The sequence below is a fragment of the Vicugna pacos genome, chromosome 7 (assembly GCF_048564905.1).
Source record: "Vicugna pacos chromosome 7, VicPac4, whole genome shotgun sequence".
Taxonomy (NCBI): Eukaryota; Metazoa; Chordata; class Mammalia; order Artiodactyla; family Camelidae; genus Vicugna; species Vicugna pacos.
The window spans coordinates 76,904,963-76,921,955 of NC_132993.1; the positions used below are offsets into that span (position 1 = coordinate 76,904,963).

General features: G+C 45.0%; 1 protein-coding gene across 1 annotated transcript in view; it reads left to right on the plus strand.

The window, feature by feature from the left end:
• Nucleotides 1–16,993, plus strand: part of CDHR3 (cadherin related family member 3) — a 61,192-nt gene that overhangs the window by 41,037 nt on the left and 3,162 nt on the right. Inside the window, exons 9-16 of the mRNA XM_006198509.4 lie at nt 2,581–2,752; nt 4,010–4,112; nt 5,084–5,182; nt 6,942–7,168; nt 9,109–9,280; nt 10,790–11,040; nt 12,932–13,113; nt 15,847–15,860. Of these exons, the coding sequence (XP_006198571.3) occupies nt 2,581–2,752; nt 4,010–4,112; nt 5,084–5,182; nt 6,942–7,168; nt 9,109–9,280; nt 10,790–11,040; nt 12,932–13,113; nt 15,847–15,860 (1,220 nt within the window). The remainder of the gene's footprint in view (nt 1–2,580; nt 2,753–4,009; nt 4,113–5,083; nt 5,183–6,941; nt 7,169–9,108; nt 9,281–10,789; nt 11,041–12,931; nt 13,114–15,846; nt 15,861–16,993) is intronic.

A 16,993-nucleotide genomic window follows, 5' to 3' on the forward strand; every position in this document is an offset into this window, starting at 1 on the left:
ATACAACCCTCTTGGCAATGAGGGGATTATAGATAGAGTTTTTTAAAGTGTTTAGTATGATACCACATAGAGTTGGTATTTAACAAAGAGTATCTATTCTAAGTACTTATGAGTAAAACCATGACATTGTGCAATCAAGACAGGAATGGGAATACTTGGACTCCTGTTTGGCAGAGATACAGAGGCAATTTTTGCCAGTGGAGGCATTGTGGAGATTCAGTTACTTGTTAGAAAGACTGCTTTCAGGGAACCAAACCCAGACATCCTCAGCAGCCCAAGACCATCCTTGCGGTCAGACTTGGCTCCATGTTTGCTGAGCTCCGAGCCCATTTTAGCTGCCATTAAGAGCTGATGTGGGATGTGGAAGGGAGCATAATCTGACTGCAGAGAGAGGTGATAGACAGTACAGAGGATTAGAGGATTTAACACATGTTAGTCTTGATGCTCTGAGAACAAGACACCAAGACTGGATTAAATGTGCAAGGCTTTTATCAGTGGAAATGCCTGTGGGAGAAGATGGGGAGAGAGCTAGACCAGGCTGTGGGAGTCATCAGACTACAGCGCAACCTGACTCGAGTCAAGGAAGGAGGGAGGGTGAGTAGAGGGGAATGTGCTAGTTTGCTGTGCAGTTCATGAAAGGTTTGGCAAGGACACTGGGGAGTCCTGGAACCCAAGTCAGCTGTCACAGGACAGGAATGAGTCTGCTTAGTATCTCTGCCATGCCCAGTCATTGGCACACGACCTCACTGCAAGTGCAGCAATGGATTTCAGAGCACAGCAACTAAGGTCTGTGGTCAGTTATGTTTCCAGAGCTGAAGGTCTTCCAGGCACATTCTTGTGGCCACCACAATATATTTTTGTAAGAAATTCTGCTCAAGGCAAAACACGATTGCGATAGGTACCCACCTAATAATAAAGGAAGGGAGGAAGGAAGGAAGGAAGGATAGAAAGAACAGAAAGAAAAGAAAAGAGAAAAGAAACATCAGCCATACAAATTCCTCCCTGCCTGCACACATGACGTTTTGGAGTGTGATTTCGCCATTCCTCCCATCAAGAGATGGGTATCTCTTTCTACTCCTTGAATCTGGACTTTACCAAGTAAATTGTTTTGGTCATGGGAACAGTCACAAACAGCACAGCAGAGGCTTGAAAGATGTGTGTGCATTGGGACTTGCCCTCTGTGGAAGCCTTTGGAAGCCTGAGATCTCCACAAGAAGAGCCCAGACTAGCTTCCTGGAGGATCTGAGACAACATGAGGCAGAGACCATCCACCTTCCCACCAGACACGTGGGTGAGGCCATCCTAGAATAGCTAGCCACCCCACCCCGAGCCACCAGAGACCAGAGAGCCAGACAAGCCGGACCAGAACCAAAAGAACGAATGGATAACCCTTGGTGTCAAGCTGGGCTTGATCAGACAGCTCCAAGTTTGGGGGAAGCTTTACTCATTTGCGTGCTGTTTGCCAAGCCCCTGGAGTGAACTGAGATTGAGACCCTCAAATTCGACCCTTAATAAACCTCTAATGAATGAATGATAGTCGGGGGTCAGGAGGCCCATCTATGACTTTGAAGCGGTGAGAACACAAGTGGAAGAATTCTCAGCCTGCAAAGCATGGGAGGGGAGAGGGGCAGGGATACAGGGATTTCCCCCAGCTAGATTCGCCACTGCGGCAGACAGGGGCAGCATTGTTAGTTCTCTTGTGCTGTCTTTGCGGCTGTGCTTGTCCCGTTAGTGACCCTTCATTCATTCAACAACCATTTATTGAACATGCCAAGGACAAAAGCAGACACAGATCCCCACCTTGGTGGAGCTGACATTCTGGGGAGAAACAGGTGATAAACAGGATAAGCAAGTAAAATCTATGGTTTATTGGAAAATGACAAGTGCTAAGCTTTAAAACTAAAGCGGGGAGGGGAAGGAATAACTCAGTGCTAAAGTTGAGTGCTTAGCATGCATGACTACATACATACATACATACGCCTAACCATCTCCCTCCTGAAAAAAAAAATTCTAAAGGAGGGAAAGGGAGAGGGAGCAATGGGTGGGGCATTGACATTTTAGAGGGGGCAGGCAGGTAGCCTCCCGAGAAGCTGCCATTTGATTAGAAACTAATGCAAGTGAAAGAACAAGCCCCATGGACACTGGGAAGAGCATAGCACGGTAAGTGCAATGGCCCTGAGGCCAGAGCCTGGGGCATGTCCAGGAGCACCGGGGGCCAGAATGGCCAAAGGAGAGTGAACAAGAGGGGTTAGTGGGAGTTGGTTCCTCCAGGTAAGGAGTGGGGGTGGGGGCGGGCATACATCACAAAAGATAGGGCTTTGAGTGAAATGAGGAGTCCTCTGCGATTCAGGAGCAGAGGAGTGACATGATCTGACACCATTTTAACAGGATTCTTCTGGCTGCTGTGTTAAGGAAGGAGGCAAGGGCAGATCGGGGACACAAGTGAGGCGGGCACTGCAGTAACCACGGACTTGCTTTCCATTGAAATGAAAGCTGGGGTGTCTAGCCTAGGGCCTGTGTTAGAAGGAACACTCAGTCACCATTTGTTGGGGAAAACATTGAATTGTGTCTTTTCGCTAGCATTATGGTGCCTGAGAGAGCAGCCAAGGGGACATTGCTTCTGGACCTGAACAAGTTCTGCTTTGATGAGGACAGCGAAGCACCAAACAACCAATTCAACTTCACCACGCCATCTGGAGTCGGGAGCCGCGGCAGGTTTTTACAGGATCCAGCTGGCTCTGGGAAAATTGTGGTCAGTTAACGGTCATTGCATCATCGAAAGGGCATTGGGGAAGTTGGGCTAACATGCAGAGTGCTTTTGCTGCCCTGTAGAGAGACATTTCCAAGGTAACTCCCTCTCTGAGTGACTGTAAATGACAAACTTAATAGTGACTCTGTTTTCCCCATTTGCTCTTTATTTTACCCAAATTCCAGGAATTGTCGGTTATGCGTGGTTGTGCCTGGGGTGCTAAGGACTGGATTCTTTCTCACATAGTTTGCACTCTGCGTGCCTGGTTAGCGAGCCTCTGCAGTCACATTAGAGCTCTCTGGGCTCCAGCACTTTTGTTTATTTGAGAGCACATTCCTGGCCCATAGAGGTGAGAGGTGAGAGAGAAGGGCCAGGGCCATGAGTGCATCTTGCTGAATTCCACACCATAGACCCAGTGGAGGCCCAAAGGAGGATGAGAAAAAGAGGAACATCTCCACTGGGGCAAACACAGAATTAGAGGAAGGATGGACTTAGAAGGTGGTGGGCCTCAATGAGCTGTGTGAGACCTTTACCGACAGGGTTCCCACTGGAGGTGGTGGGGAAGGAGAGAGATAAAAGGGCAGGGGAAGGTGGGTGGGGGCTTGGAGGGGGGTGGTCATGATTAGGGGAGTCTTTGCATCAGAGATAAAGCCAAAGGGAGGAGACCAAGTAGCTCACCAAGCATCCTCTCATCTACCCACTTCTGTACTTCCCATCCCCAAGAAAACTGCACCAATTTTATTCATTGTGTCAGTTAAAAAATTCTATTTTTTCCTGTTTAAGAAATTAATATATGTTCTGTTTAAGAAAATGTAAGAGACACAGAAAAGCATTAACTATTCAGTAATAACCACTATTAACCTTGAGATACATTTCCTTCTTCTTCCCTATGCATACATTTTATGGATAGCCTATACATCTATGCGTACATATTTTAAATTACAGAAATATCCCTGCATATAGGATTCTATATTGTGCTTCTCGTTGGTTTGTCTGAAGTCTTGAGCCTCTGCTGGGCAATAGTGCTTGATGCTCGTCTTTAAACAGAGATTCTCTCTCCTGGTAAATTCTTCCGGATAAATTCGCTAGCAGTGAGCAAAGGGATGGACGTAACTTTTTAAAGCTCCTCATATGGGAAAAGTGCTTTCCAGAAAGGTTTTGCAACTTACACATCCACTAACAGTATATGAAAATGTCTTTGTTGGTTCATCTTAAAAGATTGTTTAGTCTGTGTAATCTGATCTCTCTGTTTTCATCTAGTTGATTGGTGATCTAGATTATGAAAATCCAAGTAATCTAGCAGCCGGCAATAAATACACCATGATAATCCAGGTGCAGGATATTGCCCCTCCTTACTATAAAAGCAAGTATCACTTTAATTTATTTTATGAAGCATTCCTTGAGTAGCAGTGACAAACTGTGGTGTGGGCAGTTCTCAGTCTTGGGCTGGTTATGTATTTGTGTTCAAAAGGAGACTTCCAAAAACCCAAACAGTTGGGAATCAGCCCAGCCTCCTCCTGTCCTTCTCCAAGCACATTTAATCAGTCTCCAAATCCCTTCTTCTGTGTCACCTACTAAAGTCTCAAGGATCTGATGCCTTCTGCACCAATCCCCTGCTCCACCCTACCCTATCCCACTAGTACTGCCCAAATGCAGGACCTCCTCTTTCATAGCTGAATTGTAACACTAAGAGTCTTTCAAGGATCTTTCTGCCTGCCTTTAGTCTTGCCCGTTTCCAACGCAACTTCTACATTTCTGACAGTGATTTTTCAGGACATGCAAATGCTGTCATGTTACTCCCTTGCTTAAAGCCCTCCCCATAGCTGTCAAGTTCAAGTGCAAACTCTTTGGCCCCACATGAAGCAATAAAACAAGTCCCATGAATTTTTTGGCTTCCCAATGCATATAAAGGTTATAGTTACGCTATCTGGTAGTCTGTTAAGTGTGCAACAGCATTATGTCTGAAAAAAAAGGACATTCCTTAATTAAAAAGTACTTCATTGCTAAAAAAAAATGCTAACTGTCATCTGAATCTTCCACGAGTCATACTATTTTTGCAATAGTAACAGCAAAGATCATGGATCATAGATCACCATAACAATACAATAACAGCAAAAAAGTTTGAAATTTGCAAGAATTACCAAAATGTGACACTGAGACATGAAGTGAGCAAATGCTGTTGGAAAAGTGGTGCCGATAGACTTGCTCAACTAAGGGTTGCCACAGTCTTTAATTTGTGAAAACGAGATATTTGCAATGCACAGTAAAGTGAAGTGAAATAGAACGAGGGATGCCTGTATTGTGATTTAATTGTTTTCCTATTTCTGTTTTTAGATAACATCTACATTTATATCCTAACAAGCCCAGAAAATGAGTTTCCTCTTGTCTTTAACAGCCCATCCTACGTATTTGCTGTGTCAGAATTAAGCCCAGGTATGTAACAGACAAGACGCAGACCAAAGCGCTCTTAACAGACCCCTTCATCTTGACACACTTGGGCGGAGGGAAGCTCCCTGCCAGAGGCCCCCGTGGTGCTGTGCACAGCGACGCACAGCTGATTCCTGTTTATTGCATCTCTTACTTCTTTTCAAATTGTCCTCACCGCTGAGGAGCCCTTCAGGTGAAATCTAGATTTTGAAAACTGTTGATTAAACTGCATTTCTCTGAAGCCCCTGATTGCTTCCTGTCTGGGTCTGATTCCGCTAATCCGCTCTTTTTGCTGCCTAAGTTTTCCCTTGGTCTCTGTTGTGATTTTTATCCAGCTCACTCTGAGAATTGAAATTTAAAAATAGAGAAAAGTTTTCCTATTTCTAAATTTCTTTCATTTAAAAACAAAATAAAGGCGTTTTCTCTCTGTTTTTAGGATTCCCTGGAGGCCTCTTTTTCACCCTTTAGCACACGATGTCTGCAGGCTCTTTCTCCACGTCCAGCTCACTTTCTCCCCATCTCTGCCAGTTTGGAGGGGGTACCATTAATTCTAGCATAATCAGGCTTCACCACAGCCTTTGATTCTTTGATCAGGGGTACTTCTTTTCTTTTCTTTCTTTTTTGATGCTGTGAAAGTTTTTTTTTTTAAATTGAAAAATAGTTGATTTACAGCATTGTGTTGGTTTCAGGTGTACAGGATAGTGATTCAGTTATATACACATATTCTTTTTCATATTCTTTTCCATTATAGGGTATTACAAGCTATTGAATATAGTTCCCTGTGCTGTATAGTAGGTCCTTGTTGTTTATCTATTTTAGATAAAGTAGTGTGTATATGTTAATCCTAAACTCTTAATTTATCCCTTCGATCATGGGTACTTCTAAACTAAAACTCAAGCCAAACAAACCCCAGACTCTGCCTCTAAGATGATCTCTCCATTTCATTCTCTCTCTTTATAATGAGCTCCATTCTCGATATTACGGTTTAAACAACACACAAAAAGAGGGTCTGAAGAAAGTGCTTTTAATTCCTTATGCCGTATCCAAGTCAATAACAAATGCAAAAGGAACTATGTTTTTTATGAATTCCCAGATCTCACTACAATTATTAATCCCCTACTTTGGGTCACGCACTTAGTGCCAGCCTACATAGTTGAATAAGAGATGGTTCTGCCCTTGAGTAGTATAATTTATGAGGAAGAAAGAACTTCTACAAAACAAGCAAGCCAGAACTCCAGCAGCCCCACCAACCAGATTTATAAAAGAAGCAAAATGGAATAGGAGTTAAAAATCAAAAATCAGAAATACTCTGTAATTATCTGCTGCCAAACCCTTAAAGACTGTGGATTTTTCGTTCTGTTTGTAAGAGCAATCCATCCTCATTACAGAAAATTTGAAAAATAAAACAGACTTTAGATAACACTGTTGCAAAAAAGGTGTATCTGTGAGGATGTTCTCTGCAATGTTATGATCAAAGAATAATTGGCGTGCTTAGAGTCTATATAAAGGCATGAACTGTCTTTTACACCTCACAGGACTGCCTGGATCATATGCCCAGTTACCTAGTGGGTGTCGTTAGCGTAATCTGAATTTAATAGAATTGAAGATGTAAAACATGCGGCCTTTGAACAGCAGAGAGGCCTCCAAAATTCTTTCTGCCCATGGCACTTAGAATGTCTGCTCCTGGCTCCTCCCTTCCTCCTCTAAGGAGGACTAATCTCAGGTACTATTCTCAGGACTAATCTCAAGTACTTTATTTTTCCAGCTCGAACCCAGGTTGGACAGGTGCAAGCGTCAGATAAAGACTTCCCCCAGAGCAGCATCGTGTACTCCATCTCCACCGGAGGAGCCAGCCTGCGGTACCCAAACACATTTTGGATTAATCCCCAAACGGGAGGACTCCACCTGGTGACTAGAGCAGACTACGAAACAACCCCCATCTATATTCTCAGAATCCAGGCCACCAACGGCGAGGACAGCAGCTCAGTCTCTGTGAGTGGGGCTATTTGGTGCATTTACACCAGCCCGACTGGTTGACTTTGGGTCTCTCTGGCACCTTCCAGGTGTGGCTGCAGTGTATGGAGTCTTAATAGGGCATGTCCTGCAAACGGGACAAGAAATGGCTAGCGGTGTCCCGGATGGCAAAATCGGACACACGTAGCAGTGCCGGGAAATCAAGATTGACATCTGTAAGCCCACGTTTGTGGGTGACCAGGGGAGCGCTGAGATGGATGACCCCTCTGGGGGACAAGCTCTGTCCTGTTGTCCTTTAAATCTCCCCTTGCTTTCACGGTGGGCTGCAGCTATCCATTCCCCCACCCCCACCATGTGGTTTTACCCCACCTGTTTCTACCCCACCTCCATCATGCCAGACAGGATACATCTTTAAAAGATGTGGCTTGACACCTCTGCCGCTGAGTCTGGTTGAATGCACTGCTGAGTCGGTAGGTCTGAATAGGACCTGAGAGTCTGCATTTCTAACACAGTTCCAAGTGGTACTGAGGCAGATGGTTGACAGCCAGACTTTGAGGAGCCAGGGTTTCTCAGGGCTGTGCTGCCAGTGGTTCGCACTATTTGAGGGTAATATGATGGCTACAAAGAGGAAACTATTTCGTGGTCTTTCCAGTTAGTAAAAGGGAAAAAGCGTAAGACAAAATGAACTCGGCTAGCGATAGGCAGCCCTGTGTGACAGAGAGAATGACCGTTTAGAGTCAGGAGGCAGAGTTCATTTCTCAGTTTTGATCCCGATTTTCCAAGGGGTTCTAAGCAATGCTTATCTTTGTACCCTGATTTCTTTCTCATGCACACGGAGAGTCACCTCATAGCCCAGTGCCTGAATAGTCCAGTCCCTCTGATGACTTGCTTTGAATTAGTGGGACGATGTTTTTAATGATGTGTGGGGCTCGGCATTGCTAGCTGAGGAAAAGATGTGCTAAGTTGAAGATAATTGTCGTGTTTGTTAGGCTTGGTTTTTGAGAGGGATGAATGGAGTCCACTTTGGGAGCTAACTAGAGAGAACATTTCAATTTATTCCTGGGCTCAGAAATAGCTGAAATCCCCAAATTTCAAAGGTAAAATGAATACGACTCAAAATTCATAAGCCTTTAAAAAGGGTGATGATCACTTAAGTCCCTTTCAGGGCTGACATTCTATGATTCTGTGCTGGCAGGCATCCCAGTCCATATTCCAAGTCACCCGGCATAAAAGACAGAGATAAAAGAGAACAGGCTGGCCCCGGCTTGTGGCCAGTTAGCGCCACAGCTCAGTGCAGTGCTATGACACGGACAGCCCGGGTTACAGACGAGACCCCGGCTAAGCCAGGTCGTCTTCTCTCCCAGTGGTTTTCAACCCAGACTGCACGTTACAATCAGCTGGGGAACATAAAAAACGGACCTGGGTCCCATCCTCTAGGGTCCTGATTCATTTGGTCCGGAGCCAGGGTTGAGAGTCATTGCTCTGTCTTCCAAAGGTAAAGACGGAACTTCCAATTCACGAGGGCAGTGAGCAAGGATGCACAGGGGTCACCATCAATCATTACTGGAAAAAACAACTCAGCATCATCTGGGAGTTGAGCCCATGTGTCTAGGTGCATGTGTGTGGAGGTGTGTGTGAATGTATGCCTATATTATGTACACGTGCATACACACACACACACACATACACACACTACAGAAGTTAATAGCGTAGGACTTGAAGTAGGACAGACCTGAATTTAAATTTCAGCTCTGCCACTCACCCACCGATTAGCCTTAGGTTAATTACCTAATCTCCCTGAGCCTCTGCTTCCTCATCTGTACAATGGGAAAAATCATATTGTCTCTCTTGGGTGAGGTTAAACCTCACTAGTCCACAAAAGCACACAGCCCGGTGCCTGGCACACAGTAAGGACTCAAGGATAAGTTTTCAGTAAGGCCACTTTCTTGCTGTTCTAGGTTACTGTGAACATCCTTGAAGAAAATGATGAAAAGCCAATTTGTACGCCCAACTCTTATTTTCTGGCTGTTCCAGTGGATCTGAAAGTTGGCACAAATATTCAAAATTTCAAGCTGACGTGTACTGACCTTGATTCCAGCCCCAGGTCTTTTCGTTACTCCATTGGCCCAGGTATGGCATTGATGTCCAGTGTCCTGGACCCCTTCTGCAGGCCCTTGGTGTTGGAGGCCCTCGCAGCTGTTTAGGGAGAAGGGTGTGGGTCCATGCTCACAGACTCATCGGGCCCAGCGCGTCAGGGTGGGGTATTTTGAATGAGGAAAGCAGGGATGAGGAGTCCTTGACCTCCCAGTCCTCCTGTCGGCTTCCCCTTCTCACCTAACTCTTCCCAGACTCCCATAAGTGGCTGCCCAAAGGCCCAGGGGAGGGTGAGTCCCATTGACGGTGCCCCACCACCACCACAAATTCCCAGCCTGTCATAGGATCCATGAATCAGATTCGTGTAGTTAAAACATTTTCAGTCCAACTCCTCCACCACCTCTTTTCCCGCAAGCTTGTAGTGGGGGCAGGGGATTCCAGTCCTCTCTCTAGATAATAATAGATTAAATAGATTAAATTCATTTTGAAACGTGTCCTCAGGAATTCTCTTCTGCTCCATTCATTTTCTCTCTTTAAAAATATATCATTGTGGGGGAAAAAAGAGCACCCCTCAATGGAAATGAGACCAAAATAGCTCATGTAATGAAGTGCCGGGGCCAGAGATTTAAACCCAAACAAGCAGAGCAATTTCATGTGAAAGAGTAAAAATCCAGCTTGGCCGCCTGCTGAGCCCTGGCAGAGCAGGAACTTGAGCAGCAGGGAGCCTCTCGAGCTGCCTGTGTCACAAAACCCCGGGGCAGAGCCTGCCTGGAGAATGCCGTTGCCAGAGATGGAAATAATCCATACTGAGGACCCTCAGGCCTTTATGGGGCACTTCATTGCTAAGGGAGTAAAAATTGCATCATCCCCTGCTCCATTTACTGATTTTCAGTCGGTAATGAGTCTGGAGCCACTGGAGGAATGAGCAAGGGATGCTTGAGGGGAGGGGCAGCCTCTCTGCTCCAGGCCCCCTAAGCCGTGTGCTTTCAGCCCCAACGATGATGGGCGGAGGCGCATACAAGGACTGCAGTCCCTGCCCAGCCAGGACACACCTTCCTCTGGGGGACATCCGTCACCAGTGGGAACAGCCAGTTTCCAAGAAAGACATGGAGTGATCTCAGCCCATGGCTAGGGACGTGATCCATTCTTCCCTCCTGATGCCCACTGATTGGTCTGAGCGTGAGTTACACACTTTTACCGAATTAATGCTGATGGTGAGAGTGGGCGGCCCCAGGATTCCTACAATGCCCTGCCTGACGCTCAGCAGGATGGCGGCCGTGCTCCCAGGACAGGTGTGCTGCTGCCCTTCTCTACTCATTTCTGTTGCAGCCACACTGATTGTAAGGAAGTCTCTTTTTACTAAGGAAATCTCTGGCACAGCCAAGGCCCATATCCTATTAGTGCCCCAGACCTGGTACAGCAGAAACCATCTACGTCTGAGGTGTGGATGTTTAAGGAAAAGACTGAATGTGATTTTCTCCTAAACCTTTGTTGCTTATACTCTTTTCTTGTTTTCCCCAAATCCTTGTATCACATCTCATATAGGCAACATCAACAGTCATTTCACCTTCTCTCCCAACGCCGGGTCCAACGTGACAAGCCTGCTCCTCGCGACTCGCTTTGACTATGCTAGTGGGCGTGATAAGATCTGGAACTACAAACTACTTGTCTACATAACTGATGACAACTTGCTGTCCAGCAGGAAGAGAGCTGGGGCTCTTGTGCAAACAGGGACAGTGACACTGAGTATTAGTGTTGTGCCTCACCCAACCACGATCATCACTACAACCCCCAGGGTAAGGGTGTTGGGATCTGGACTCCCTAGAAACACCCCTTGTGATTTATATTGATGGAGCCCCTTGACCTGGGAGAAATGTGGGATGGACTGAAGAGTTGAGGTGTTAGAATGCTGCCAGGAATGCCAACCATGGGCTGGACTGGAGTAGTCACTGGGTGCTAAAAAAATATCTGGGTGAGACCTTGGGTGTATAGAAACATTCACTTTTTCTATTCTGGTAAGGAAGGACATGTGTCTATACTTGGGCTTGTGGTAGATGAGGTATGGACCAGCCACGGTGCTGTGGCACAGGAGCCGGTCTTCATGGACATGTTGCCCCCTTCACAACCCCTTCTCTGCTTGCTCTTCAGAGCCACTGCAAGTCCACATCTGTGAGAGCCGGAAGAGGCTCTTCTCCACTTTTGAAGAGTCACTAGGTGCCAATCTATACCCTACTCCCCAACTCCATTCCAAACAAAGTCATTCATTCAATCTACAAGTATTGATTTAATACCTATGATTTGCCAAGTGCTTTGGTGAATAAGCCAAAAATGATCCCTGCTGTCATGGAGCTTAGAACAGAGGCCGTTGTTCTCAAAATGTGGTCCCCAGACCCACAGAATCAGCATGACCTGGACATTTTCAGAAAGCAAAATCTTGAGCTCCCACCTCCCCGCCGCCAAATCTGGGTGGTTTGGCCGCCCAACCACCAAACATGAAAGTTATACTTCATCCAACCATGATCATCACTACGACCTCTGGGAAGGATGTTGAAACCTGGAATCCCCACCACAACCCCAGACCTACTGAATCAGAAACTCTAGGGGCGGGAAGCAGGCAGCAATCTGTGTTTTTAATAAGCCTTCCAGGGGATTCTGATGTGTGCTTCAGTTTGACAGCTTCCAATCTAGAGGGGGAGACAGATGACGAACAGGTGTGCAAGTGAATAAAATGACACCAGGTTGTCGTAAACAGTAGGAGAAAATAAGCAGGTACCATAAAAGAATCAGTGTGATGAAGATGGAGGGTCTTGGAATCTGACAAGAGGATTATCACCCCCTGCCCCTTGGATGAACTAGCTGACTCTTTTGTCCCCTTTCTTCCGGCACCTAGTAGAATTGTGCCCTTGGTCAGCAGTCCCACACTTGTAGTATGCCAGAGTAATCAGACCCTCAGACAGCTACCAATGACAGGTGGTCAAATTCTGCTTCTCAGAGTCTTACCAAAAGCTGGTTAATGTTCCTCTCCTGTGGGCTTGAGTCCAGATTACCCCAGTAAGTGGAGGCATTAGGTAATCTGAGGGCTTTCAGTTGTGGTAGGAGCAGGTAGGTACCCCGAATAAGGAATTGCCAACTTTTTGCCACTTTCAACATGACCCAGTTGTGACATCACCAATCCAGAAATCTCCATAACCTGTTCGTTATCTGTCTCCCTCTCCAGGAAGCAAATGCTGACATTGAGGTCTCACTGTGATAACAGCCCACTCAACTAGCCATATAGCTTGTAGTGAGTGAACACTGAAAAGCCTACAAAGTGTTAAAAAACAACAACTTTTGTGGCTCATGTCTTCCCAGTGGGAGACAATGGCTATATTAGTCCCAGGGTTATACCATGATTTGGCAGGAAAAAAAAAGCCAATGGAATTTTCAGCTTTGGGGAAGGAGAAGAAAGACAGAAAGTGAAATTAGGCCTAGAGTTGCTTCTCAGTTCCCTACATGTTCTGGGTTTTGAACTAATGGATGTCAGGCCAGACTAGAAACAAGGTGATGGGCTGAAGCAGCAAAAATGATGAGCACACAGATATCGGATGCAGAGAGCAAGAACAAAGAGCAGAACAAACACTCGACGTGGGGGGTGCTGATGTCAGACACTCCCAGCCTCCGCTCACCCTCCCCTTCTCCGTCATCAAGCCCAGGATCACCTACCGGATCCTGAGGAAGAACGTGTATTCTCCATCAGCGTGGTATGTGCCTTTTGTCATCACGCTGGGCTCCATATTGCTTCTGGGTCTCCTGGTGTCCCTGATGGTCCTGTTGGCCAAAGCCATCCACAGACACTGTCCCTGCAAGACTGAGAAGCACGAGAAACCTCTGTAAGTTGCCCCTCCACTGCTTCCTTTACCAGGACACTGTTTCTGGTGATGTCAGGAGAAGGAGAGGTAGACAGATAGGATTTCTCTACAGGGTACAGAGGGTGCCTGGAATGAAGGAAGGAAACGGAGTGATGGGGAAGGCATCCTGGTGTACCCTCTTCATCACCTGCTGAGCCAGGAAGCTGTTCCTTTGGTTTTTCTCTGGCACCTGCCCTGTCCTTGATATGGTCTCAGTGAAACTGAGGCTTCCACCTCTTGATGACCTTGTCCTGGATAAAAGCTTCAGAAACAAGCCCAGTCATGAGTAGCAACAGAAAATGCTGTGCTGTTATCTGTGGACTATTTAAAGGATGGGATGGAATTAGAGGAAGCACAAAAAACTAATAAGGGAATTAAGCTTTTGGCTGCAGTGACTCAACTGGGCTTTTGTGTGACTATGTAATCATTGTTCTTTCGTGCGTGGCCCTGATCTCTCCCTCTCAAGGGCTGTAAAGCAGGCCTGCTTCCCCATCACCTCTCCTCACCTGCTCACTAATATGCCTCTTACCGGGACACACTGCCGAGTGTTTCTTCCTGGCTAAAGTGAGGACTAGTGTGAAGTGAGGAAAGCACTGAATTGTTACAAGCTTCCCCAGAGCCAGTTTCTTGAGTCTCAGGAGCTCTTACAATGAGAACATGATGGTCCTGAGCCTGGGCTTTGGAGGCAGACAAGGCTGGGGTCCACATCTTGGCTCTATCATTTTCTGGGTGTGCGGCTTTGGGCAAGTGACAACCTCTGTGAATCTCAATTCCTTTATTTGAAAACCAAATAATTAAATAAACAAATGCAAATGAAGCAGTTAGCACCGTTCCTGACGTAAAGTAGATGCTTAATACACTATTTTTAAAAAAAATTTTGTTGCATGATTTTCCACGGCTGAGTCCCAGTAAGCTCAGGATTCTAGATTCCAAGTATCTTGGAGTATTGGAAACTGAAGTTTGGAATTTCTCCCTGGCAAAGAGAAGGGGTGATAAGACTCATGTGCCTTTTAAAGGTATTTTGAAGATTAACTAGTGTGGTCAAATAATTTTAAATCTATGGATGAAAGACCGTGTAAAAGTATAAGGTATTAGCATAAAGATGTGCATTGCATTTTGCCATGTTTATCGGGGACATTCGTTGCTATTGGCAACCTTGACTTCAAGGTAAGAAATCCTTGAGCATCTGCTGAAATTAAAAAAGGCTTTTTTATTTGGACTCTACTCCCAGATTGATTTGGAAAAAAAATTGGCTCCGAAAGAGTGATGCTTAAGCTTGTAAGGATGGTGGTGCCCTGTAATGGGATTTGGGCAGAAGTTCTTAAAGGAAGTAATCCAATAGGTACTGCAACTCACATGTAATTTATGGTTAAATGTTAAATGTGCACCTTGAACCTGGTTGCTTTAGTTTACATTCTAAATATTAATTGTTTTCAACAATCAGTTGACTTGAAAAACTAGCTAGTAATTGAGACTCAGACCTGGCCTCTCTGGAAGTCTGTGGTACCATATGGCAACTAACACTTGTCCCATAGCAAAGAATAAAATTAGAGTTACAGAATTATAGAATCCAAGGTTATCATGGGAAGGGTCTTAAGAGCCCAAGTCCAGCTCTTCATGTTATAAGACACCAGGGTTTAACTGATAGTCATCCAATCTTCCTGAACCTTTCCACTGTGAGCCAAGCCTTCTGCTCAGCTGGCTATGGGGGAGGAAAACCAGTCAGGAGAAACAGCTGGGCAGTCTGATGGGGGTTGTCTTGCCCTCAGTCAGTGTTGTTAGAGGAAATAGATTCCCTGAAGTGCTACAAGGCAGTAATTTTCAGACTTACTGAACTCCCAGAGCCTCCTTAGTCCCAAACCAATAGTGATGGAGCAGGGCTGGGAGACCAGTCTGCATGTGGGTCCCCAGCACTGGCCCCTATTTCAATTAGCCCCTGAATCGTGGGGAACACAGTTGCCCCAAAGCCACTATGCTGTCCCATGTGTACCAGTGCAGAATGCTCTCAGGCTAATTCTTTTTAAATTAAAAAAAATATTTTTATTGAAGCATAGTCAGTTTACGATGTGTCAGTTTCTGGTGTACAGCACAATACTTCAGTCATATAGAAACATATATATATACATATATATATATATATATATGTATATATATATTCATTTTCATATTCTTTTTCACCATAAGTTACTACAAGATATTGGATATAGTTCCCTGTGCCATATAGTATAAACTTGCTGTTTATTTTATATATATTAGTGAGTATCTGCAAATCTTGAACTCTCCGTTTATCCCTTCCTGCCCCCTTCCCCTGACTGGTAACCATAAGTTTGTTTTCTACATCTGTGAGTCTGTTTCTGTTTTATAAATAAGTTTGTTTGTCTTTTTTTTTTTTAAGATTCCTCATATAAGTGATATACGATATTTGTCTTTCTCTTTCTGGCTCACTTTACTTAGAATGACATTCTCCAGGTCCATCCATGTTGCTGCAAAGGCCTTATTTTATTCTTTTTTATGGCTGAGTAGTATTCCATTGTATAAATACACCACAACTTCTTTATCCAGTCATCTGTTGATGGACATTTAGGTTGTTTCCATGTCTTGGCTATTGTACATAGTGCTGCTATGAGCATTGGGGTACATGTGTCTTTTTGAGTTAAGGTTCCCTCTAGATATATGTCTCAGGCTAATTCTGTCCATGCCTTTTTCCTCCCATAGGGTAAAGAAAGGAGGTATGTACGGTGCCTCTTCCTTTTGTTTGTTGCTGTTGTTTTTTTCTTGCTCTGTTGCACTACATAAAAGGCTTCAAGTCAGAGGAGAATCAGGTCGCAGTCTTGTCTTGGTGGGTTTTCTGCTACATCATCCATGGATGGAATGAAACAGGTCAGCTGTGGCTGGAGAAAGGCAAGGATAGGGGGTGGGGGGCTGTTGGCCACCCAGATCTCTCATTTGGTCTTGCCTATTCCCTCCCTAGAATTGCCTCCAATCAGCTCAACGTAAGCACCTAGAAGTCTGTTCCCCATCAAGTGGGTTGGGAATGGAGAATTCTCTGAGAGTTAAACACAGACAGAATCTACTTGCTGCTGCACAAGAGGGGCTGACACTTCCTGAGGACAGCCAATGCTCTGTATTAGACAGATGCCTCTCTCAGATCATAATGCATTTGATCATTTTCACAAGTTATTTAGGTCAGGCTAGTTGGAAAGGGGGTTCTGAGTGCAGTCACCTAGGCCAGGAGAACTGAGTGATTTCAGAGCAAAGTCCATCTGAGGAGATGTCGCCACCGCCCCCACAGCTGTGGCCTCAGGGAGAATCCAGGCTACAGGGAGAGACAGGACGGGAAAGAGTGTTTTTAAAAAATGATTGCTCTGATCACTCCAGCCATAGGTGTGCGTGTGAGAGACATGCACGTGGCTAAGCAGAGTTAGAATTTTGATTCCAATTGTTATCGATCATATTGAATGAGATCATTTTAATAAATGAGATTTTTCACAAACTGTCTCTCACCTTAGTTACTTTTTAAAAATGGTATAAAGAATGGATGGAAAGAATATCCACATTACAAAAAAATGTAGCAACTCCATCTTTTCCATTTTACCTATAGAACCAATGAAAAGCTAATTTCCAGTAATAACAATAATCAGGGAAAAAATACAAAAGTTTTTTAAAATTGTGTATTATGTATGTGTATTTTTCTGAGAAGATGCAAGGCTGTCAACAAACACGTCTACAGACAGAAAATTCTTTGCTGCGCCTGCAATACCAAGCTCAAAGCCTGTTTAAGAAAGATCTCATTGTGGGGGTAGAATTTTAAGGTCAATTGAGTGTCCAAGAAGCTTAACTTCTGTCTGTTCTCTTCTCTGCA